This window comes from Trichogramma pretiosum, unplaced genomic scaffold (genome assembly GCF_000599845.2).
Source record: "Trichogramma pretiosum strain Unisexual culture from Peru unplaced genomic scaffold, Tpre_2.0 scaffold20, whole genome shotgun sequence".
Lineage (NCBI taxonomy): Eukaryota > Metazoa > Arthropoda > Insecta > Hymenoptera > Trichogrammatidae > Trichogramma > Trichogramma pretiosum.
Window position 1 is genome coordinate 2,009,184 of NW_019641696.1, and position 27,341 is coordinate 2,036,524.

The 27,341-nt window shown below is 45.3% G+C and overlaps 1 protein-coding gene across 6 annotated transcripts in view; it reads right to left on the reverse strand.

The window, feature by feature from the left end:
* Window positions 1-27,341, reverse strand: part of LOC106656534 (phosphatidylinositol 3-kinase regulatory subunit alpha-like) — a 92,796-nt gene that overhangs the window by 15,522 nt on the left and 49,933 nt on the right. For 3 of the 6 annotated variants that reach the window (XR_002763601.1, XM_014377557.2, XM_014377556.2), the window contains exon 1: window positions 11,060-12,690. Coding sequence is in view for 5 of the 6 variants with exons in the window: in XM_014377557.2 (XP_014233043.1) it covers window positions 11,060-12,397 (1,338 nt within the window). In the remaining variant the exon portion in view is untranslated. Of the gene's footprint in view, window positions 1-11,059; window positions 12,691-27,341 lie in introns of those variants that run through there. The other 3 variants (XM_023462124.1, XM_023462126.1, XM_023462125.1) reach the window with 1 other exon arrangement.

Below are 27,341 nucleotides of genomic sequence, written 5' to 3' on the forward strand. Positions count from 1 at the left end.
TCTTATCCAATAGTGAACTATACCTCCGTATGTGTGTAAGTGTGTGTATGTGTGTGTACGTGTGCACATGCAATATTCAATTAATAGAGACGTGCTTGCATTACCGACGCATAAAAGAGAGAGAGAGAGAGAGACCGTATGTGAAATAAAATTATTCCTAGCGTTCGCGCGCCTATGTGTGTACATAAAACATACAAAGTTCAAACTAGTTTTTCGTTATATGCCGATGTGTAATTTAATGCCATTGGCGTATCTCGATAGAAAAAAGCTCCTATGCAGCGCGAGTAAATCAACGCGCGGCTAATATTGAGTTTTGTTTAATTCCGGCCATGTACGGAGAATTTCGTGCGTCGCCTTTTTCATCGCTAATAGTGATGCATCGCGTCGTCGCTGTTTAAGAAAAAAAATGCAAGAGAGAAAAAAATAGAAACACATCGAGAGAGAGAGAGAGAGATTATTATGCATAATCAGGAAAGAAAACTTAATATTCTAGTAGAAGAAGCACAAGACGAACGAACGAATGAAAAGAACGAGCGAGCGAAGATGGCAAAAAAATGTCAAGGTAAAAGTCGTAAAGAAAACGTGCGCGCATTCTCGGGCGAATATACGCGACAGAGAGAGAAAAAAGATCGTCATCCACATCCACATCTACAGCGCAGAGAGGCTGACGAAAACGACAGGCACACGAGGGAGATAAGCTTAATTATTTGATCGACGAGAAAAAAAAATGAGCGGAAAAAGAAGACGTGCAAAATTGATACACAATATACGAATAAACATAGGCGATTCTTGCACGCCGAAATGCGAACGAGAAGTTTGTGTATGTGTGTGTGTGTGTGTGTGTGTGTGTGTGCGCTCGTTTTGTTCTCTTTATTTGCTCGAACAGAGAGTGACACGACGAGAATGTGCTAGTCGTGAAGTCGCAAGGGAGAGAAAGCCAGTCAGAGAGCATCGAGCAAAGAAGGAAACAGAGAGAGAGAGAGCGAGAGAGCGTAAAAAAAAAAGATAAAAAGTGATGCTCTTGCGACCTTCCCACATCCTTTCATAATATCAAAAAAGCTTCACCCACAAAGATGGAGACGACGACGACGTCGATGCGTATACACAGACTTCGGAACGAGACACTCCTTTTTTTTGCGCTTCGTTTCCAGAGCTATATATACGTGCGTGTATCTGTGCATGTGTGTGCAGCGCGAGCACATCACGGTCAAAATAAATACATATATGTATGTTATATATGGTGTACGGATAAGTACAGACTTACTACTACTGCTCGTGAGCTCGTGCGCGCGAGTCTCATCAATATTATATATACGTATTATAGGCTCGAGCTCTGTGCGCGCACAGCACGCGGTGCGATTGAATTTTGATGAGTCGTGTGTATTTTTCATACACACAGACACAGACACAGACACACAATCGTTTTTCGTTGCGCTTCGGGTAAAATCCAATGCCAACTAGCTAACTAATATACGTACACCAGAACGAGTTGTTCGCAGTTTTGAAAATAAATAAATAAATAAATAAATAGAAGAAAGAAAGAAACGTCTATGAAGAGAGTATAGGCATGAACAGGGGAAGAGAGACCTTTAACTATCGATAGTACGTGTGTATGTGTGTACTTCATCATCTTTTCTTCGGGGGCCAGCTCCTCGACTATATATACGTAGGAGATAAAACTTGATGAAAATTCACGCGTTATAAACTATATCTGCGCGCGTTGTGTGCGCGTCTTTATATATAGCCGAGGCATATTTCATATCACGAGCTATAACTCTTCGACAAAATCTGCCTATTTATATATGTGTGTGGGTAAGTGTGGGCAAATTTGTACTCGTGTGCTTGCATTTATACGTATGTATAATATTGTAGCGATGGAGGAGCCGAGCTGAGTGAGTAAAGAACGAGACGAGAAGAAGAAGAAGAAGAAGATAGAGAGAGAAGCTCGATTCATGAATTTTCATTAAAACTCTAGAGAAAGAGATTTATCGATTTTCTCGCACGCCGTATAGTCTTATACCGGAATATTTCGGGCTCTCTGCTCTCGATCTTTCTCTCTTCCCTCTCTCTGTTGCAGATTTCCTTCGGGATATCGTCAAGTCCTTCGTACCACTCCGGCTTGGCATTATGCGATTACGTACACACCGAAATCCAACTCAAGCAGTGCGAAAAACTTTACTTCGCTCTGCTCTGCCGAAGTGATCAACCTCGAAAAATGCATACATTTAATCTCCGGTGTGCAATAGTCCCACATGATGCCCGGCACCTACGCTTACATACACAGGAATATGTAATATTGAATAAACACCAGGCAAGTGCCTATAAGTACGCAGACTCGACATTGTATAGATATATAGTCTTGTGTCGCGGGGGGGGGCGAATGTCGTGCGTCACCCACCCACACACACACAAAACACCATCGATTGATATCGTAGTCGCGCCGCGCGACTCCAGAAGGGGGTAGGTCGATCCTATGGAGATTTATATCTATCTCTTCTCTACTGCTAGCACGTATTAAAGTGGAACATCAGCAGAAGCCAGCGAGCGAGGTGCAGTTAGGATACCGGAAGAACACAACTTTTTCCCAACTTCATGAATATTGATGCTAGAGCAGAGCAGAGCCGCGAACTATTATCCATTACGCCTGGCTAACTATTAATGTTCAACGAGCTGCTGCTACTCTGCCCGGGCATTTAAATAATTAATAAACGCTAAAATACAATCGCATATACGCGAGTACATATATTCGAAATGAAAGTGGACACAAAACGAAGGCAAAAAAAAACATACGTATATAAAGAAAGGAAAAGCTTCCCTATTATATTCTTGTTTAATGTTGCATAAAAAATTTAATGGATATACACACACACGTACATATGAAAAACGTCAAAGGATTACTGCACACGGACGCGGACACAGAAAAATTTTTCATTAAAAATTCATTTTAATTCTTATGCGCGTCCTTCGAAACGTCCGAAATATAACGCGTACATAGCACATGATATTCAATTGTGTCCGAAGCGGGCGTAAAAGCACAAAGTACACGAAAAAGGAACGAATAATAAAAAAAAATTGTCATTATTAGAATAACTGCTTCTGCCGCCGCTGCTGCTGCTGTTTACATCGTACAATATACGCATATTTCGATTACAATTTATATCAATTACGAAATGGAGATGCGCGCGTACATATATATGCTATGCACATGTTTTATATTGTAATACGAGCGAGATTCGCTGCCAAAATGCGCGCGCGGATGCTTCGAGCAAAAATTCTCTATATATCCACAGAGAGAGAGAGAGAGAGCGACGTCGTCGTCGTCGTCTCTGGCCGTCGAGTGTGTAGTATGCAATTCGCCGCAGTAATTTAATACAACTACTTCTTCTTCTTCTTCTTCTTCCTCTGCTGCTGCTGCTGCTGCTGCTGCTGCTGATGTTTCGTATGTGTATATATATATAGAAGATAGCATTGATGATAGGATCGTCATCGTCTAAATTCATTCTCTCTCTCTCTCTCTCTCGCTCATTCTCGTTCGCGAATCATGCAAAAGTCGACTCCGTCGAGCTCGTTTCGTAACACGCAGAATCATGCTGCTGCACACATACATACAAGTGAAGCTCTACTACGGACGAAGATGAATAAAAAGTCACGAGAGCTCGCAAAGCGAGAAGCTGCAGCAGAAGCGCACGTGTGAGCTACCGACTACGTACGTATGTGTGGCAAAATCTAACGATTAGCTGCTTTGTGCAGCAGCGGCAGCAGCAGACTTTTTGTGTTATACTTTTACTCCACGAGCTTCTTCTTCTTCTTCTTCTTCTCGCGCGAGGCGTTTGTGTAATCTCTCAGCTGTATCTTTCTCTCTCTCTCTCTTGCTCTCTCGTCTGCGCGCGTATATTGTAATAAACCACGTGTGCGTGTGCTCGACACCGCGAAACACACGCAGTTGTTAAACAATGTACTTTATATTTCGCTCGCTCGCGTCTCTGTCTATGTGTGTGTTGCGGCGCGTTATATGCACACGACCTTGATCGCGCTCATGCTCACACACACACACACACACACAGCTCCGCGCGAGCAGCACAGCGGCAGAACTCGACGCGAAGAACATTTTCAAGTGATAACGACTTGATAGATCGTTTGTTTGATTTATGATATAAGCGCTGAGAGTATGTGTATAAACTTATATAAATGAGAGACGACGACTGTAAGAGTCCGAGCGGTATGCATTTTTTTCTTTTTCTTCTTCTTTTCGATATATATAATTATTTTTTGCTAGCATGCGATTCGAGACGAAAAAATTTGCAGCACCGCGCGCGGTTAGAAATTAGATATTAATTTTAACGGAAGAATACTCCGTTTTTATCGCGCGATCCTCGTGGCGAGTCATAGGAGCTTCTCTTTCCACTACGCGACGACGACGACGACGACGACGACGTCGTCGGCGGTACGGAACAAAAAGGTGCATGACTCGATATGTGGCACACACACACCGACAGACACACGTTTATGCGCTTATATCTTCGCATTATAATGCAATATCTTTTCTTCCGCGCGCGCGCGATATAGCCAAAAGATTATTTTAATTGGCAAAAAAAACGAAGCTTTACAAAAAAAAAATGATGACGACGACGAGGGAAACGCGCGGGGGGGGGGGATACACACACGTTATTTCATAATCGCTTCTCGTTCGCTCGCGATATCGCGATTAGTGGCCTGTCTGATCGGCACGGCATTGTAATTTAGATGTATTTGACGCGTTGAGCGAGCACATGTTGCTGCCTGCACTCTCGATTGGCGCAGCAGCGATGCGATGATTACTCTTCAATAAAAATCCGGTTGTACGCGCATGTGTCTGTGTGTGTGTGTGTGTGTGTTCCGTTTTATTTTTGAAAATCAATTTCGAGCTTTTGAAATTGTTTCTCTCTTTCGCTGCGCGTATATAAAAGCTTTATAATACAAATTAAAATTATTGTGCTATTGTTGCTACACACAATAATATAATACGATCGTACGTATATGAAATATACAATTCTATAAATGTATTATCTTTTTGCGCGAATATAAATTCAGAAGGCGCGCACAAAGGGGCTCTCTCTCTCTCTTTCTCTTTTTCTGTCTTAATATTTATTATCCATCAGCAACCTCGACCCTAACTCACACACAAAACTCTTGCCTTGCCTCGACTCGAGGCTCGCGCGAAAAAGCCAAAACGCACAAACGTCATGAGCTCGCCTATAACCATATATTCAATTTTTCTTGTGCTGCTACTTCTGCTGCATATCGCGTCACGATCATCGTACCACCGCTGCTGCTGTGTATATATATATACGCGGCGTTAGGTATATAAATCTGCAGTAGCATTTTCACGCGTTCGTTCGTCCGAGAGCGCTGATTTTACTCTCTTGCAAATTGGCATAGAGCCAGAGGAATTCAAGTTTAAGTATAGAGATCGACTCTCTCTCTCTCGCGCGCGCGCGCGAGCGAGCGAGCTCGGGCACGTACACGCACACACACACACACACACGTGTACATACTGCATATAACATACACAAAAGTTCGTGTGTACGTGTACGTGTGTGTGTGTGTGTGAGAGAGAGAGCTTCGATAAGCTCGGCACAAGACGATATGTAATTTTATAAAGTTAGCGTTACACGAAGAAACTACAACGTGTTGCAGCGTCCCGAGTGGGAGAGCGAGAGAGAAGGCGCAGATCAAACTCGAAGGTCAAGTCATTTTTAGAAAATTTACACAAATCTCGGATCCGAGTGTGTTTTATATATATAATATGCTGCTCGCTCGCGCACACGAGACGCGCCGAGAGATTCAGCCGGAAAATAAAAAAAAGAGAGAGAGGGAAAGAAAGAAAGAAACGAAAGTATTTTTCTCTCCTTTCCGCATCTCGAGCTCCGCATACGAGAACGAGTACGATCGATGATCTGCAGACCCGATTAAAGATGGAGATAAGAAAGAGGATCCGCCGATCGAGCGAACATACGCAGACGGTCTTTTCAATTACAAATTTTATTATTAATATCATTATTAATGGATGCGTTGAAAGTGTGTAAAGAGTATTCAATCACTCGGTAGGTATGCGCGCGCGCGCCAATTATATTAGAACGTGCAAATATTTAAGCAGATGTCGACGTCGTCGCGTTGACTTGGGCGGGCGCGCTCGCGCGAAACAATAATAGAAGAAAAATCGAGTTCTTACCGCTTCCGAAAAAAATTTGTGAAATTTCGACTTTCGGCATTCAGACGCAGACAAGCAGGTGTATTACAAGAACTCAGAGCGCCTCCGGCCGAATCGATCGATCGATCGATCCGCAGCGACTCGTCGTGGGGCAACGCGATTCACGTGCGCCGCCGCCGCCGCCACCGCCGCCGTCCGATCGATCGATCGGGAGCGACTTTGAGACGAGCGCGAAACTTTTGTAGCCGAGATAAAAAAAAAATTGACGACGACAAGAGGTCAGCGCGATAAAGTTGCGAAAAAGAAATTTGTTGAGTCTTTTTTTCTTTTCTTTTTTTTTCGACGTACGTCTGACAGTATCGCGTTCGTGTATCGCTGCTGCTGCTTTTATTACTATCGCCTTTTTTTTTCAACGCGCGGTTAATCTTCGAGCGATTACCCACCGCGAGCGGCGGCGCGATGTGTCAACCATCTAATTTTCAACCAGTTTTTTTTTTTTTTTTTTTTAATTTGCCCCGCGTACGGTCATTTATCAACCGAACGAGCCCGTTAAAACGGACACTTTATCCTATATTTCGACTACTACACTATGCGAAAAATGTTTTGTATAATTAATGCCGTGTGCCGTTTAATTGTCTAGCCGCAGTTAATCGTCGCGCGGTCAAATTTTTTAACAATTGGCGTGCAAATAGTAGGAGTAAGCGCGAGATGCGAGCGAGCTTTTTTGAAGGTAAAAGCACGAGTCATAAAATATATAATCGAGTGTATGTATATATACTACGTAGAGATGTGGAAGCACAGCCGCATGATCGAGAAGTTTCACCGGTGAAACGCCGAAAAAAGAATGCACGAACGCTCGGGAAAATTATATACGCACGCACATACATGGGCGTAATTTTATCCAGTTCTGACTTCTGCAGGCGTATAAATGCACGTATGCGCGCGCACGTGTGTGTGTGTGTGTGTGTGTGGATCAGCGCTCATTGTCGATAATTGCTTGCACGCAGTAAAAGAGAGAGAGAGAGAGAGAGAGGAATAATGTATATACACGGAGCATACGTGCACTCGACGGAATGATTGATTGAATTAACGATCATTTCTCTATCTCTCTCTCCTCCCGCTTCGAGCTCGTTTGTTCGTTCTCTTGACTGTACATGTATGCGCGTGTATATTGTATTGTAAAGAACCGCACCTTTTTTTCGTTTGTTGCATTTCACTTTATATTATTATTCTCTCTCTCTCTCTCTCTCTCTCGATCACTGGGACACATTATTTGTGAGCTTTGTGCGTAATAAAATGATGAATTTATTACGCATCGTGACGTTTATTATTTTTTTTTTTCATCATCGTGACCCCAACACAACGGTAGTAGTGTAGTGTTCGCGCGAAGTCATTTTTCGACGGCTCGGCAGTCATTTTTGTCAAAGGAAAAGAAGAGCAGGAGGATGAGATCTCTTCCCCCATCTCTCTCTAACTCTCTGTGAAGTTTTTTTACAATGTGTACCTATACTACTATATACTTATTGAAGTCGAAGGCGCGCGGTACACGAGGCACACACAAACTAGGGGGTAAAAAGGAGCGAAGTTTGTGCGCGCCTCGTGTGTGCTTCTGTGTAATATTTCTTTTTATTTTTAAACACACACGCGCGAGTGCGACAAGATCTCAGCAAGAGCAGCAGCAGCAGCAGCAGCAGCAGCGAGAGTAAAGATTTTAATTTGAGATTTTTTGCTTCTTTATGCCTCGAACTTTTCTCTCCCTCTCTCTCTTCTTTTTTCTTCTTTCCCTCGCCCCCGAGAGACAGAGAGAGAAAGATGAATAATAATCAACGATATTGTAACTCTCGAGTGAAACGAAACGTTTTCTCTCTCTTTACTACTGCTGTGCTGCGACTTCAAAACTCATACGAAATTGGCAAAAATTCAACGGGAGGCAATGATAATGATTGTTTTCCGCTGCGGCCAACTTCAGTGTCTGACTATACGCGCATTGCACAGGCGCGCATTATAATACACACGCAATATATAATCGAAAAAACTGCTTTCATCCGCGCCATGAGAATTCAATTATAAAATTGATGATCCTCCTCGCGGCTGCAAAGAATATTCATTACAAAGCCAGCAGCATACTAATGCTGCTGCTTCTTTCGCAAGTTTAACAAAAAAAAAAAAAATAAAAAGAAAGAGAATCATCAATTTCTAATAGATTTATTCGATCCCAGGGAAAAACGATTTCTTTTCCATTAATGCTGCATAATACACTAGGAAGCTACAAATCCGATTCGAAGCCACTTTTTTTATTGTATATATATGAGCGTATATATGTCTGTATGCGTTATACATAGAGACTTTCTCGCGATGCGATTGAGCGTAAGCCCTGTGTAGTGTGTGTGTGTGTGTGTGTGTGCGTGCATGGATACCGAGCCTGCCGCCGCCGCTGCTGCTGCATTGGGTAACCGACAAATTACATCAGATTCTCATCGTTGCCTATTGAGTATGTATATAGTGGAGTTGCAACGCAAGCTAAATCCAAACTCGACTCGTGAATTATCTAAAACGGAGCGCGCTGTGCACCACCGCACGAGTGTCCGTGTATGTGTGTGTGTGTGTGTGCGCGTGTACATATAGCCCCGCGCCGCCGCGATAAAGAATGGAATTGCGCTGACAATTTTTGCAATTAAAGCACGTACCATAGGCGCACACAAAGAGATTGAAGATCCCCATAATCTTACGTATTACGTATGCACGCACGAGAGTCGCTAATACGATTAAGCGAGTTTTAAACCAACCTTTACAGGGTTTTATATATACCGTAATGTATAGAATTATTACTCGGAGGGCAAAATTTACGCGCACGCGAGTGTAACATAAAGAATGTATTTTTTTTCTCTCTCTCTCTCTCTCTCCACTGCTGTGCTGCTGCTCGCGCGTACTTTTACAAACAAGAAACAATTTGTCACTATCAGGCTCACTACCCAACACGCATCCATTTCCGCCACTGCTGCTGCAGCAGCGGTGTAACTACTGTCATATTAATTATGATGTTCCAACAACGGCACATACACACACACACACACACACACACACAAGAACAAAAAAAAACCAGCGCGTCACTCTCTGCATTATATAGTATTTATTTGTACGTATGTGTGTGTTTGTGTGTGTACGCGAACACGCTTTTACAGTACATAATTATATCTCGGGATAGGTATATATACCTATACGCTTCTCGCACGCGCGCGGGTGTGTAAGTACGTGTGTTGCGTATTATACACTACTGCACGACTCGGTGTGTAGCGGGCAATCTTCAATTGTTCCAGCGTATATAGTAGAGAGGTACGAATCAGCGGTTCAAGCTCGCGGGGACTCTTTTATTTGGTATCCTTTTTTTTTTTTTAATTTATATGCCTCTCTGTGTGCCGGCCATTAATTTACGAGCGCAATGTTTCGCGATCGAGCGTCTCCATGTGTCTGCGCGCGCGTCTCGTCGCGCTTTCTTTTTTTTTTTTTTCTAGGTACACGATATGTAACGATGTGCGAACTTAAATATCATCATTCATAATTGTATAATACATAAGTATGTAAGTCCGGTGGTGAATAATCCCCCTTTTTGTCCAAATGGCGTGCGAAGAGCTTTTCGGAATAGGTGTGTAGGCAAGAACGTGCCAAGTTTAATATGCTTTTGACCTTGCAGGAAGTTCGAATACGAAAAGTTTTTTTTTCTTTTTCTTTTTTTCACCTACATACTTCTATACTACTACCACTCGTCGTCGTAGTCGTCGTCGCAGCAAAGGTGACGCGCAAAAATAACCAATGCAGATTACATTTTTGCAAATTCAGATATATTCGAAAATGTGTGTATACACAATGCGCATCGAGAGCTTTTCATATATACATCACGCCTCGCATCTATTATAGGAAAGATTTCGACCGGTCTACAATAGGCTGCTCCAGGCTACAAGCAGCTATTGGATAAAAAAAAAAGATTAAAAAAAAAAAAAAAAAAAGAAAAAAAATCTGCCTCGCTCGTTTAGCTCGAACTGGACAAAACTGGCTTACTGTGATCTACGCGAGCGCGACACGCACCTCCGTTTTCGTTGGAAATTTGAATTTTATCTTCTCGATGCTTGAAATCAGGACACTTAATCCTATTGAATTACAAATTTCCGATTTTTTCTTTATTAATTACGCTTGAATTACGATCGACGACGGGCAGATATTTTGCGTGGTACCAACCAGCAGAGAGATTCGCAAACGAGCTCCAATCGATTGTGAAAAATTGCAAAAAAAGAGAGGAAAAAAGCTCTCCGATAAATCATCGCGAAAATGCGTACGTGCATGTATGCGATATACATGTACTGCTCTCTCTCTCTCTCTCTCTCTCTCTCTGGTAAAGAAGCGCCAGAGGTTATGTTTGCAAAGTCGAGTTAATAAGATAGTCCATTCGTGACGTTATCTATATATACATTCTTTGTGTTGGAGCGAGCGAACTGACTATATAGCACGACGACGATGACGGCGCAAGCGGCAGCAGCAGCACCACCACCACCCAGAGAGCGAACAGATAACCTTATCTTTCTAGCGACTCGGCTCTACACCAGCTGCTACTGCTGCGCGAAACACACACAGACAGACTTACACACAGTTCGCACAGCACACACAATTTTCTAAAATGCGAATCCGGGAAAGTTTTTCCTATGTACGTATAACGTTTTATCGAACGGACCGAAGCAAAATCACGTTTTTATAAAATCTTTTTTTTTGTCTCGCGATCGTCGCGGGGGTGATCTGTTACACAATTAAAAAGTAGAAAAAAAAGAAGTAGTAATAGAAGAAGAGTATGTATAAGAAATATCGCAAAGATAGACTCACCTTATCTTTATTGTAGACCGGCGGCTGGCGTTGCTCGCTCTTGGCGCTCCATCTGCAGGGCCGCTCGTGGGACCTGTCCTTGCAGACGTTGTGAAAGCACGCGTGACACTCTGAGGGACAAACGGAACCGCACATACAGCAACATTTTCTCTCGACAGTTATTATTGCGTTATTACTAGTATTAGTACTATTGAAACCACCGACGCCATTGCTGATCGGTGGCTGCTGTTGTTGTTGTTCAAGGGACTGAATCTGATTCAGGGGAGAGGAGGAGCCCGACGCTGTTGTTGTTGTTGTCGTTGCACTCGCGACTACTACCAAATGATCGACAACACCCGATGCTGCACCGGCACGCGCATTATTACTACTACTACTACCATTACTATTACTACCGATAACTAAGTCGTCACTGTTGTTGTGGTTGTTGTTGCTGCTGCTGCTGCTGTTTTGACAGCTACTGCCACCACCACCACCACTGCTGCTGCTGCTGCTGCTGGGACTACCAACGGCGGACGCGATAGCACTGCCACCGCCACTGGTTCTGTTGCTGCTGCTGCTGCCGATGTTATTATTGATATTGTTGTTGTTGCTATTGTTGTTGTTGTTGTTATTGTTGTTGTTGAAAACGTAGCCGCCGCCAGTAGTCTGCTGCTCGTCGCACCAGCACAGCAAGCGATGAAAGCTGGCCAATCTGGCGCAGCTCTTGCCGGCGAACAACGGCGCAGCTCCGCTGCTGCAGTTACTGCTGCTCACACTACTGGCTCCTGCACTGCCAGCGCCGCTGCCGCTGCTGCTGCCGTTGCTGATGCTGCCGCTGCTGTTGCTGCTGCTGATGCTCGTCGAGGTGGACGACGATTTCAGATGATTCGCCGTCGACCTGATGATCGACTTGATGCCGTTGCTGTGATTTTGAGATTGAGTCTGTTGAGGCTGCTGCTGATCGCAGCTACCGTTACGTAGCATGTAGTTCTCGGAGTCGACGGCCAACAGTCGCTGCTGCCCCGCGGTCAGTTGCTGTTGCTGTTGCTGCTGCTGGTCGAGCTTGTCGGCGATGACGACTGCGCCAACGATGGCAGTATGATGATGATGATGTTGATGTTGATGATCCAGATTCTCGGCGGCTGCGGCGGCGAGCAACTGCTGCTGCTGCTTCTTCATCAGCGTTGGTAAGACACCGCCAGTTACACTGGCTATCTGCTGCTGCTGCTGGCTATCTGCTGCCGAAGGTAAGACAGCCACATCGGCTGCTACTTGCGCTGCTGCTTCCTGAGTGCTACCACTGGCGGCGTTCGTACGCCGGCTCAGGTACACGAGACTCGGCATTTGGCTGAGCTTCATCGGCTTGCTATGACGAAGGACGAGCTGCTAGTGCTATCCAACCGATGTCTACCTACTGATCCACCGTTCACTGAACAACGCTCGGTCGAGGCCGCTGCTGATAATTTTGTCGTCGTCGTCGTCGTCGTCGTCTTCTTGGTCGTCGTCAGCGTCTCATGGCAGAAATTTTTTTTGTTTCGTGGACGATTCACCGCTGCAGCTTTCGACAACGACTCGCTGATGATGCTGATACTGTTCTCGTTCTTGTTGGCCGACGATCCTGTTCTCCATGTTACCACTGTAATGTAGCCGCTGTGGTCGTTACTTCGCTTGGGACCGTCATCGGTCGTCGGCATATCTCGTCTTCCAGGATGAGGGGGTGGGATCGAGTACGCTCACACACGCAGCACACACTTTTCGTTTTATCGACTGCTCCAGAAGATGACGATGGCGGCCATGCCCCTAGTCGTCGTCGTCGTCGTTGTAGCACACAGAGAGCCGAGACACGAACTGACACTTTTAACCAGAAGAGATTGTACCGAAGCCTGTCTGTCTCTGTCTCGCTCTGGCTCTCGGCGTGATATGCCTCCTACTCCTTAGCTTTCAGTGAGTGAGGCTCACTGCTGCTGCTGTTGCTTGGCCGATCGAAGAACCGGTTTACCGTGGTGCTGCTGGCTCTGCCTACCTCCCTCCCTCGCCGCTCTCGCTGCCGCTGCGCTCGCCTTTTGCACTAGGCTCTCCTCGCTTTGCACACATATACCTACTCACACAGACACACACACACTTACACACACTATGCGCTTATGCTGCTGCTGCTCTAGGCTTGCTGCTGCTCCGAAAAAGCCGCTATCACCGACGCTCCTTTTTATATTACTCTACCTTTGCGTTTAAAACTGGTGCAGCTTGACACACAACGTAGGATATTCGTTCTCTTGTTGGAATTGGGTCTGCTGCTGCATGCGAGAAGACGATCTCAACTTCGAGAAACAAAGATATATTGCACTGACACTCTGAGACACTACTGCTTGTCGAGACCCGATGATTATAATTTTCACCCAAATGCAGTCGCGTGAAAGGCTTGAGATTCGTTGCAGCTACAGATCGCCCCGATTAGTTTCTATATATTTGACGAAAAATGTCTCCTCCTCCTCCTCCGGGTTGTGTGTCCTCCTCTGCTTGTGTGTGCGTCTGTCGATTTTCAATTTCCTCCCCCGCTGCAGGGCGCCCCTAGTTCTACGACGACGACGTTGACTCTACTCTCTCGGCTCGGATATACTCTGTGCACTGTGTGTGTATGTACTTGTAGGGTGCTCTCTCTCTCTCTCTCTCTCGGCTGCTCTGTCTCTGTCTCTTGGTTTCTTGCGAAAATCGATAAGGCTGCCTGCTGATGTGCTGCTGCTGCTGCTCGGGGGGCGCTCTCGCACACACTCCGCTTCTCTGTCTCTCTCTCCACTGCTGCTGCTGCTGCTGCTACTGCTGCCAGTGAGAGAGAACCACACAGCTCTTTCTCTCTCTCTCTCTATCTCTATATGTACCCGGACTGCACTACTGCTGCTGCTGCTGCTGCTACTGTGCTGTGCTGTGCCGTAGATATAGCTATCATCGAGCGCAGCCAGCCGGCTTCTTTGTCTCTCGCTCGCTGCTGGCTCGGCTGCAAATGTATGTATGTATATAGAACTGCCTTCAACGTCTATATACTGTCACGGCTGTGTGGAGCTGTGGCTGTGGTCTCTCTCTGTATATGTGTCAGGCCCTTCCTTGTCTCTCTTTCTCTCGGTAATCGGCCAGTTTGTTGGTCCTCGGGTTACTTCTGAGCAGTGGTTCCCTTTTTTGAATTTTTTATTATTTTTTTTATTTTAAACCTTTCGGTCGATGGTCGTGGTACCAACCCTATGGTAATCTCCACTTGGTGTGTGTGTATATGTCTTTCTTAATGCTGCTGCTCCATATATATGTATGATTTATCCTCATACACACACGCGCAAACGAACCGACAGACTGACAGTCAGTCAGTCAGTCAGTTTCGCACACAAGCACACATTCGCACACATCCAAACACACGCACTCGCTCGCGGCCTGCTGATTTGTGTGTGTGTGTGTGTGTGTGTGTCTTGTCTTGTCAATCCTGTGCAGTAAAGCTGTATCTGCCTGCTTGCTCCGAATGTTGCGAGCAAAACCTAAGTCTCTCTCTTTCTCTCTCTCTCTCTCTCTCCGCTCGGCTCGGCTCGCTCACTGCTGTTGGCTGGCTGGCTGCTGGCCTGTCGTCGCCGCTCTGCCGCCGCTGCTGCTGCTGCTGCTGCTCCGATGTGACTTCAGCTGAGCGCGAGGCGAACGGAAAATGGCGAGCCTCTCGCTCGCTCGCTCGTCGTCGGCCGTCTCTCTCTCTCGTCGCCGATATGTAGAACTCTCAACTACTACTACTACCACTACGACGACGACCTCTGCTCGTGCTCGTGCTGCTGCTGCTGCTGCTGCTGCTGCTGCTCTGTGCGCGCACACACACGGAGTCGAGTGTCGGAGTAGATGAGAGCCACGCGCGCCTGTGTGTGTGCCTTGTGCTGCTATACATGTACGCGTGTATGTATGCGCGAATCGAGCTTTCTATCTCTCTCTCGTTCGCGTTTCGCGATATATATATATGTACGCGCTATACACAGATATATTTGCGTGAGCGCTCGACAACGCGCGCGCGTGTGTGTGTAGTTAGATATATATATATATATATATATACGCGAAACACCGTGCGTGTAGAGTATATATTCTATATGTCTGTGTGGGCCCGGCTCTCAGAGGCAGCAGCGCGATGTCGGTCGTGCGCCAGCCGAGGAACTGCTGTGCTGCTCGCCGCCGCCGCCGCCGCCGCCACCACCGCTGCTGCTGCTGCTGCGGCTGCTCCGAGTTTCGCCGATGTATTACAAGTGTGTGCGAATATACTTACACGGACGCACACACAGGTACACGTACTACAGCAGAAAGCGAACCGCAAAAGCGGATGGCAGTGTGTGCGCTGCGCGCGACGGCGAATGGGGAATCGAGCCAGAGCCGAGAGCCAGAACGAGATAGCCTATAGAGAGAGAGAGAGATAGACTGCACCAACACAAGCTTGCAGTCAGCCGACGACGAGAGCGGGTATATTACATACATTGCGCGCTCCGTATTTTATGCCTTTATATATACCTATATATAAACGCTGCTATTCGCGCCGCCGCGTAGTCGTCGTCGTCGTCGTCGCAACTCGCTCTCTTGCTGCTGCTGCTGCGGCGCAAGCGCACCGAGCCATATCCTCGAGCCACACAAAGGAGTCATATATATATATTCGCGCAGCTACAGCAGCAACAGCACACATGCATCTAACGCATACACACACACACACGTTTGGCACAGAACTGCCAGCTACTATACATGTAACTTACACACACAGACAGCCTCTCGCTCGAGCCGAGCCGAGTCGAGCAAAGTATATATAAGGTTTTGTGTGTGTGCGAGGAGGTTCCCTCCCCTGCGACTCCTTGTACCTCTTTCAACTTCACCACTTGACTCCCTCTCGCTTTCCCCCTCAGCTGTTCGCGCTTTCCACCGGCAGCAGCAGCCAGCCAGCCAGCCAGCCAGCCAGCCAGCAGCATTACAGACAGCCTTTGTATGCTGCTTTGCTGCTGCTGCAACGATGCAAGTACACTCACACTCGCACACACATACATGCAGCTAATACATACATATACATACAAGAGCATAACTATCTATTCCAGCATTGGATTTGTGTGCATACGTGTGTGTCTGTGTGTGTGTGTAGATTTTAGCGACAAACACTTTGGATTTTGCATTTTTACGACGACAGCTAACTGTGTGTGTGAGACTAGCTCTGCTGCGCCTGGATTTTCCTTCTTTCTCTCTCTCTCTCTCTCTCTCACCGATGCTTAGAAATCGAGCCCACCGTATAGTATACATACGACGACGGATCGTACACACAATTTAAAGGGCTAGCCCCCCAAAGCCACCGCCGCGCGAGTCGAGCTGTGCGAGTCTTTCGAGCTCTTTCGGAGCTTGCTTGACTCCGATTTTTTTTTCTTCGTGCTGTCTTTTAAACTTTTATATGCACTGCATACACAGAGCGCAGCTCGCAGCTCGCGGCACCTTCCCAGTGTGCAGTGTGTATAATACGGTACACACACACACACACAAGCGCAAACGTTTCTTGCGCGAGCGAGAGCTGCAGCCAGCCAGCAAGCACACAACTCGCGCGGAGTAACGATTTTCATCGTGAACTTTACGGTCTCTCGTCCGTGCGTTATTACTTACGTATATAGCAGCAGCAGCAGGAGCGTAGGTACGTGTATATACGCACACACACATACATACACAAGGCATAGACACACTTGTGTATTATAGGTACGAGTTGGAAAAAGCGAGCTGTCTGCAGCGCACTGCGAGGCCCCGCAATGATAGGATAACCCGTTACCGTAACTAAATAATGGCAGCAGCAGCAACAATAAAAAAAGAACCATATCTTATCTGATTCACGGCATCTCGTGCACCGCTGCGCGTCTATGTGCGTGACCAGAGCGAGAGAGAGAGAGAGAGACCAGAGACGCGCGAGCCGCATCGATTATAAATAAATTACCATCGTTGTTATTATTATTATTATTATTTGATTAAACAATTACCCAAAAAAATTAAACCCACAAAGGGAGCAATCGGTTCTCGTTTGATACGAGTGTATGACTTTGGGGGATTTCTCTCTCTCTCTCTCTCTCTCTCTCTGTATTGTCGGATCGTTCGCTCACATTGAAATGACCTCTGTCAAATCGTCTCTGTCTGTGTGCGTGTATGTGTGTGTGTGTGTGTGTCTGCGTTAATCCCAACTTTACTGCCTTTGATACAATTGATGATTGCAGCCGCCAATGCACAGGCCGCGAGTACAGTACAGTACAGTGAATTATCGAAAATCGAAACGCGTATACATAACACAGTATTTCCCAGGATCGTAGTATAGGTCCGAAATGTTCCGACTTCAAACGATTTGGGTTTTGTGTGACGTATCGACATCACGATTTACGATAATATGATAATATTAATAATAATAATAATAATAATAATAATAATAATAATAATAATAATAATAATAATGATGATGAGAGCAGTTATACACTCACACACAGAAAAAAGTGTTACGCGATTCGATTACAAAGTCTCCCTTTTCGATCATCGAGTCGGTCGGTCGGTCGGTCGTCACGATGATGATGATGATGATGATAATCGTCGCATGTCGTGATCATTGCTCTCCGCTCCGCTGACAGACACGCGCTCGTGTATTACTCGCAATCTGTGTATAATATTGTAGTTTGAGCGGGGGAGGGGAGACAAGCTGCTGAGCTCCGAAATGATCTCTCTGTCCACGTACATAAACCCTTTTTTTTTTTCTTTTTGATCGACCAGCTCGAAACAATGGGTTGCAAATATTAATACACACACACACACACACCGGCGAGCCGGTACAGTAGCCATGCTGCCCTCTAGGCTCGTCTCTATCCCGAAAGTTCATATATGTATATTATAAGCGCTCAGTCATCATCGGATCGATTATAATCATTTGCGGTGCGGTCGTGTGGCGCACGTTGGTGGTGTTGGTGGCGGTGTGCTTGCAGCACGAGAGAGTTACATTATTGTATCATATACGTGCCCGTTATATTGTAAGCTAAATCTATCGCTCGCTCGCCAGCGTAGAGAGCGCACAGAGCGAATTTTCGCGAAACTCGCGCTACTTCTCCTATATACATATAAAGATTCGTTGGCCGAGCATATACCTATATATAAGTATATCTACTACTATATATGCATACTACACACACACACACACACACACACACATGGAGGCGCTTCACTTTCGCACTGTGCATGTGTATACGCGTGTGTTATATGCACACGCACGTATCTGTACTACATGTATGCGCGAAAGAAAGAGAGAGAGAGAGAGAGAGAGACAGAGCGAGGCGCGCGCGCAGGCGAACGAGTGCATATATATACATGCTACATAAGAGGGGGCGGTCGACACATCAGCTGGAGTGTAGTAGAGATGGGCCGGCCGCTTTTGCACAGCGCGCAGCACGTGCATATTCTATATATAATATTGCAGCAGCAGCAGCAGCAGCACACGGGCTCTCTCGCCAGCGACTCTGTATATATGTATGTGTGTGCGAGTATGCACAGAGAGTATTGAACGTGCAGTACACCTATATGTGTGTGTGAGTGTGCGCGAGAGAGGCTCCTCTGCGCCGGCCGGTTATACTGTGCGCTGTGCACGTTCACCAACTCTACACACACACACACACACACACACACACACACACAACGGAGTAGAGGGAGTTTCGGTCAATAGCCACGCCACCCGGCCACGGTTGCTGCTGCTCTTGCTACTTTGTGTGTTTCTCTGCTCTTTGTATGTGTGCGTCGTGTGCATGTATGCAACTACACATCGAGCGCAGCAGCAGCAGCGCCCCGCATGTGTGTGTGTGTGTGTGTGTGTGTGTGCGAAAGTACGAGTCTGCGCGCACACGGTAATTTACAGCCGGCCTCGACGCTGCTCTGCTCGTATAGCAGCACAGCACACAGTACAACAGCACAGCAGAAAGAGAGAGAGAGAGAGAAAACCGCTCGCTCCGGGCTGGCAACCAGCCGGTCGGAGTCAGGGCCGTATACACTTAAACTCGGAGCTCGGTGCCTATACTGCGAGGGGCTGCACTGCACTGCACACACACACACATACACACACACAGTGATATCGCACAGCAGAACTCTATATATCCGAATCTCTATCTCTTTCTCTGTCGCGCCCGCGTACGTACACTACTATAGAGGTGCAGTCCTCGGCAGCACAGTGTAGCGTGCATCGATATGCTGCTGCCTGCCGCTGCCTAAACACACAGAATTTTCTTCTTTCTTTTTTTTTTCAAGCTAAAAAATCTCTATCCAGTGTGCGCAGAGAAGAATTTTAATATTTTTTTATACCGAGGAGGAGAAGAGAGAGAGAGAGAGAGATAAAATTGAAAAATACTCGGTTACGCTATAACGTTGCAGCAGCGAGAGATAGATACACGGAGAGTAAAAATATGAGATTTGCGGTCAAACGTTCGATATTCGATCGAACGCGATATACATAGTGGAAAGAGAGAGAGAGCAGGGTATATTATATAGCCTGAAAATTGCGAATTACTTCGGCAACGGCAACGACTACCCCCCGAATCGCCCATGGTCTTTTCTCTCTGCCTCGCTCTGCGAGCGTACGTATGTATATACGCGGCCGCAAGCATGTGTGTATACACTCGGCCGAACAAAGCGTGTGCGCGGCCGCGCAAAGCCACGCGTTTTCAAACGGCTAATTATGGATATGTGTCTGTGTATGTGCGGCGTGTGTGCATAAGCAAAAAAACTTTCCAAGTAGCAATATCAACACGGAATCTTAAAAGCGCTAACTACGTCGATCAACGACGACGAGCAGCAGCGGCAGCCGCAACGCGTCGCTCTTTCTTTTTTTTTTTTTTTTTTTTTCATTAATTCANTTTTTTTTTTTTTTTTTTTTTTCACTTCTTTCATATATGTTTTTTCTCTTTTTATACAAGATGTTATATACGTTATGTAGCAGCAGCAGCAGCAGCAGCAGCGAGAAAAGAGTCGTCGCGGCACACAAACGCATCTCGCGTATAAGCGTTTTGATGCGCGTCTCGCGCGAGAATCCAAGAATAATTCCCTTGCGCGCGCGAACGTGGAGCGAGCGAGAGAGAGAGAGAGAGAGAAGCAAGAGAAGAATTATGATTTTCGAATGTAGAAGTTCCGAACGGATGATTTAAATTGCCACTTTTGCACGAGTTCTCTCTCTCTCTCTCTCTCTCTCTCTCTCACGAGCACGAGCTCACGAACGAAAAGAAGTTTTCAACTTCAAAGTGTCTATGTGTGTGTGTGTGTGTGTGTGTGTGTGTGTGTGTGTGTGTTGGATGCCTGCCTGCGGGCTCTCGGAGCTCGAGCTCGACACACAACGACGAACGACGACGACGACGACGACGAACGCCTGACTGCCTTCCTGCCTATATGTAGAATTTACCCACACACATACAGAACGAAACGAAGAAGCCGAATCTGCAAACTTCAACAACGGCAATAGCAGCAGTGCCCAAGAGAGGCTTCGGAGCGAGAGAAATATGGAATATAATGTGGGGAAATCTCGAGGCCTCGATGCGTACAACATTTATATTTATACAAAGGACAAAGATATGCCCCCGCGAAGAACTAGGGAAACACAATTTTCCCTCGTGCGGAAACCCTCGTCGCGCCGCCAAGCGAAGGACATCCATCTCTTTTTCTACTTCACAAGTGTACAGCAATGATATATACCTGTACACGGCATAGAACAAATCGCGAAGTTATAGCAGCAGCTCAGAGGCCGCCGTATATAGCAAAACTCGAGTTCGAAGCAAAACGACGGTCACCTCTCTTCATTCTGTAGCTCCTATCTATACCGTACGTGTATGTGTGTATAAGTATACGCGAGGCACGAAGCTCGTCGTGTGTGCGTGTACGTGTGTATTACATACATCCACACGACCATCCTCTTTCTCCTACCTCCTCCTCCTCCTCCTACTCCTCCACCTCCTCCACTTGCTGCTGCTGCTATATAAGCTGTGTAGCGCCCTTCCGACGCCCTCCCCCTCTCTCTCTTTCGCTCTCTCTCTCTCTCTCCATTTTATCACCCCCTTTCGCGAGGTGCAGTAGCTGCTGCTGCTACACAGCACGACGATCCAGCGAATGAGCGAGCGAGCGAGGAGAGCGAGGAGACCTGGCCAAAGCCAGGCAGGCAGGCAGCAGCGCGGCAGAACGGCGCGACGAGAGAGAGAGAGAGAGATGACGTTTTCCAGAAGTGCACTTTTCGAAAAGTAGGTTGAATTGATTTTCGAGAGAGACGCAAGCGAGCTACATGGAAGGAAGCCGATAGTTTGTCGATCGAGCGTGCGACAAAATAAAAAAATTGCATTTATAAACTGAGAGCTTGGTCAACTCGCAGAGACGCGAATGTAAACTTCTTGAATATTACATTTAATGCTAAATAATACGTTCTCAACCCACTGAGCTTTATATATTTAAGACAACTCTCGTTCGTAGCAACCTAGCTCGCTCGATGCGGTAATGCAATGAATTTTCCGTCTCGCTCCACCGCCACCACCACCACCACCACCACTATCAAGGGCTGTGCGCGAGGCGGCGGCGTCGGCGTCGGCACCAGCAGCTCTTTTGAGAAAAAAACATTTTTACTCAATTCCCGATAAAATGAAGTCGTTTATAATCGAGGGAACTTGATCGCATCTTGCGCGAACGACTGCGCCTCGCCGCGCAGATGAGAGAGAGAGAGAGAGAGAGAGAGAACTCCGAGAGCCACCGCGTGCAAGAGGGAGAGAGAGAGAAAACTTGAATCAATAGTTTCATCATTGGCTTCTGTAATCTACTTAACCTGCGAGCGAGTGAGAGAGATAGAGAGAGAAGCAGAGTGCCGTGTACGTACACACATACACACGTGCAGCATATAGATTGCTTACATACCCTCACGAACAAACACATACACAGTTTTCACTGTTGCGTTCGTATTTTTATTTAGTGCAAATTGAAAATACACCCAAAAATAGACTTTCATCTTCCTTTTTCCGTCGCTTTTCGTTCGCTGTTTTTTATTTATTTTTACGCTCACTTTATTATCCAGATGCAGATTCTTCATTTAAATAGATCTCCAATCAAAGGTGGGCATGAAAAATATTGAATTTATCGAGCTTGCGGTTAGAAATAAATCCGTAATTTTCCGGCTCTTTTATTTCCCTTTCGTCTGAAAATCATTTTTTTTTCTTCTTCAAAATATTTATAACTTTATACGTAGAATGATTTTTCCTCGCTCTCTTTTATATCGCGTATTCGCTCTTCAAAACTCGCGCGCGCACACACACACACACACACATACACGACCGATTAATTAGGTATTGAGCGCCACACACAGAGCTTTATAACCGATAGAAATATATTAATCGGGCGAGCGTCGGGGCGCTTGTGTGTGTTTCATTTCTGTCGTGATCGTCGAATTTCTAAAATTAGAAATTATGCAACATCGAGTACGCGAGATCGTGTCTGCACACGTTGTATCGTGTATCGATGCACTCCGTCAGACATTTTCTGCAGCCGATTTAAAAACACGCACACAGTCGATTGCCGCGGCTAAAAGCAATTGTTAATGCGCGTAGGTATAAACGCATTCGATATCGTTATATCCTTCCTTATTTCTTTCTTTTTTTAACGCGCTGATACAATGAAAAATATGAATTTAACTTATCAAACGCGAGAGTTTCATCACTGATTCATAAATTAAGGTCATTTCTATAACATGAAAAAGCATACGATTACAGAAGAATTACTGTGATCGAATCCTGATTTGACTCATACAATTATTATGGGTTTCCCACTCGCAGATTTTGTCTGTTAAAGGTACTCGCCATCTAGTGGCGGTAGCTAAAAGTTGTGTGACCGTTTCAATGTCGTCGAAAACTGGTCTGAATTTTTGGAAACAGTTACATTCTCATTTTAATCAGTTAATTTAAGATGCACGTCCTTTAAAATAAATGTACTTTAAAACGTCGTTGAGTATCTGCATTAGAATAATACAAGAAAAATGCATCTATCCATAAATTTGACAACTATCCCACTATTATTAAATTGATAAAAAATGTCAAACAATAAAGCTTTGTACATACGGATACACAGGATTATAAAAGATTATAATTAAACTACGTTTATAACGTCGTTATTTATGAAATCGAGTTATTTTTGGCGTACAACGTTTTTCTCGATTTATTTTCTAGATCGCGCGCTGATGAGCGCGAAGCGAATAGCGCCCACGCACGTACACCATCGCGTACATGCATACTAGAATTGTTTACTGAAAATGTGTATTGTATACCCTTAAGCTACGCATATACGATGCTCGAGCCATCGTGTGCCTGCGTCGGTCAGAACTCGGGGATTTTCGTGTAAAAGCTTCGGGCGATAGTTATATCACATTATGCAAACACGGCCCGCGCACGTACGCGCCATACGATATTATATTCCGCACATATCCGCGCGAGAGCAACTGATGGACGCGATTACCCTCAAGGGCAATATTTTTTTCCGAATAATTACTCGCGGAGAAATGGATCATTTTATAGAGGATAGAGAGAGAGAGAGAGCAGAGCAAGCGAGTAACCATCAAATGGGAAACTTTGACGTAAATGCTCGCAGCAGCAGCAGCGTTAGATCTAATTTCAGCGAGAGCGGAATTATTATCGATCGTAAAGTCTACTACTGGGTCGTCATCGCTCATCACGTGCTACGCGATAAAGTGAATTTTTTTTTTTTACTTGCTTTTTACATCCAGATTTTATTATTATTTAACTTCTTTTTCTGCTTCTTCTTTCTTTTTTCTTCATTTCTATTTTTTATTAACATTCGATCGGCTGTATCAATTCAGCGCGTTAAATAAACGCGGACGACTACGACGGCGACTGCGACGACGACACGCGGATGAAACGTGCAGAGCAGCAGCAGAGGACAAGTAAAGGTATAATGCATATTAAATTTGACGAGCTGTGTGCCAACGTGTCGCTAATATAATGTATAAGCATACGACGACAACGACGACGCGGATCGAGCTTCGATACAGTCATATCGAATCGTACGTACTGTACCACTGTGAAAAATGCACCAACCGAGTGTGTGCATCGCGGCATAAAAAAAAAAAAGAAGAAAAGTTAAAGGATCGGAGTATATAAATTCTCGGATCGATGACGAAGCGAGCGCGCGCGGCTGACTTTGCCCCTACGCTGCTCGTGTGATGCCATAGTCGTCGTAGTCGCGATCGCGTCGATGTAACAAAGCGATGCAGCAGCGGATATAAAAAGAAGCAAAAAAAAAAAAAAAAATAAGCTCAGATAAAGATAAATTGATTACGTGTATTATCGGTAAAATGTATCGAAAAAGAGATCTATCTCGCTCGATCTGGCGAAAAAAAAGAGTAAAAAAATGTATACAAGAAAATTATTAATCGAGCCGGCGAGGCTATTAATAGTTCGAAATGTATCAATAGCCGCGCGCGCGTTAAAACCTTTTTAGAAATTGCTGATCCCTCGAGTAAGAGAGAGAGAGAGATATACATAACGCTCGCGGTATTATGATATTTATAAAGTATCGATCGATCGATCGCGATATAATCGCGCCAGCGAACGAGTCATAAAAAATTGTAAAGAAATGAAAAAACGACTCTTTATCGTCGAGAGAGCTTAAAAGTCATCGTCGTGTAAGGTCCAAAGAGGAAAATATTATACAGTAACAGTGTGTGTAAACGCGAATTTCGGTGCGGACGTTTTTTTTTTATACTATAATACCGATCGCACAGCTCAAAGATCGAGTACTCATACGTATATATAATGCACGTTAAGCCTCTCTCTCTCTCTCTCTCTCTCTCTTTGTATACGATACTCATTAAATTGTATCTACTCGGAAAGATAGAATATCGCATATTATGTTATATATATGGCTCTTTGGTAAGTTATATTACCGAGGTATAACGTATCTGACACACACTAACACACATGTGTGCAGTGCGCTTACCTCGCTTTATAAACGCGCGCGCGCGAGGCACCCGATATTTTTCTCTGTACCAGCAGAGACTACATTATCATCGTGTGTGCGCTGCGCTGCGCTCACATGTACGTATACGTGAATATAAAAAAAGGGATATATCATTTCTTCGCGCGCTTATCGAATCAATCATTTGCGCGTTTGCCCTTGCATTTTCTCGCCGCTGCACAGGAGCTTGCGTATGTACGCACACACACACACACACGCATACAAAAATACTGACTTGCTTACGTGTGTGTTTCGGTATATATGAAGTACCGAACGCTACGCCGGTGTGTTGCTATATTGCTTCTATATAGCATAAAAAAAATTCAGCCCGATGATGATTATTTGCACGTCATGCAAGCTTCGCGCAGCATTTATATAGCGTGCCCATAGGGAGTGCTGTTGTGTATACTTCACTTTTATATATTAAGTGACTTCGAAACGAGATGGGCCGATACAAAACGCACACGCACACACACTCACACACACACACACACACACACACACAAGATGCGATGGGCAATACAAACGGTGGTGGAGGTGAAGTTGAGAAAATGAAAAAAAAATATTTACGGACTTTTTCAACGAACGCAGGATGATTTGCACTTAGATACTCATCTACAGCAGAACTTCACTCGCTCGCTGTAGCTGCGCTGCTTTGTTCGGCGCAAAACTTCACGAGTCACGATACGATATAATGTCTTCGTTTTTGTATTGGAATATACATTATGTAGCTCTGTATGTAGCTTTTATAGATGATGTGTGTGTTTGTGGATGTGAGTAGTATTATGTATAGCAGGGGTAGTTGAGAGTAGTTGTGCCACGTTGTTGGTAAACAATTTTTCTCTAAACCAAAGCGCTGCATTTGAAATTTACAAAATTAGCTGTCCCGAAGAAAAGAAAAGCCGCACGTATATATATCGCGGCGCGCAGTAATAACGCCGCACGAATACCCTCGTCGCTTATACACACACACACACACACTCAGGCACATGCACAAATTTATACAGAGAGACGCGAGAGCATAAGCGAGAGCCGAGCGCGCGTCCGAAAATAAACCAGTCCTGCAAGCAAGCCGGTTTTTTTCGGGGCCCCGAACGAAACGATCGGCGCACTATGATAATAATTGACGAGAAAGAGAGAGAGAAAAACGAGGCACGAGAGAGAGAGAGAGAGAAACGAGGCACATGAGAGAAAGAGAGAGAAGAGATCGTCGAGCTTGATTTTGGGCTTCGGTGATGGTGCGAAGTATAACTTTGTGCGTTTAAAAAATTTCTCTCTCGTAGCCCACTATGTGTATATGTGTGTACTATGAAGGAGGGAGGCTTTTTATAAGATATAATAAGGATCATAGATTAGCAACGATATGCGCGCAAAAAAAGTTGCAATAAATATTCTCCACGAAGCTCCGAGTTTTTATCTATCGAGCTGAAAAAGAAAACAAAGAAGCCGATCCTTATAAGGCCGTGCGTCGCGTCGCTCGTCGATCGCGCGCGGATCGAAGGAAAGCCGAGCGAGAAAAAAGCCTATATACGCCGCGTGTACGCGCGCGCGAGAAATGTGTGCGCCTACTTTGCGCGCTTCGAAGTGCGATAAAATAATAACAAATCAAATATAATAATTCTCTCTCTCTCTCTCTCTCTCTATTTGCTCGTGGGTTATGATATTGAGCACGAGACCCACAGTAGCCTAATCGGTTAACGATCTTTATATATAATACATGTATTCGCTCAGTTGTGCTCTTTAAACATCGGCGCCGAGGCTCTCTGTGCACACACACACACAGAAAGATTTTCTATATATCGCTCAAACAAAAAAATGAGCGAGTCGCGCGATTTCCAGACTTTTATATTTCTTCGCGCGCTGCATATGTGTGCGATCGTCGAAGCGCAAAGAGAGATGACTATCTCGTTATCGATATCACGGACTTTAACAGCCGAGTCCGAAGACAGAGAGAGAGAGAGAGAGAGAGATCGAGATCTCTCTCGAGTGCCAGCGCAAACGTCTATTCGCGTTCCCGAGTATAGATCGCGTGAAAAGTCTGCTGCCTCGGATGCGTTAATTTTATATACGCACGACCACGCGATATACAACGTAATGCGCGTGAATAGAGGCAGCAGAATTTTTGGGAGCTAAAAAAAAAAAAAAAAATAAGAAGAAAAGAAAATATAAATCATCGGCTTGGCGTCGTCGCATTAAACTTGCGATTTTTCATATGTAACTCGGCCTGTAATAAAGAGAGTGTATATACGTAGGAGCAGCAGCATTCGGAGCTCTCCGA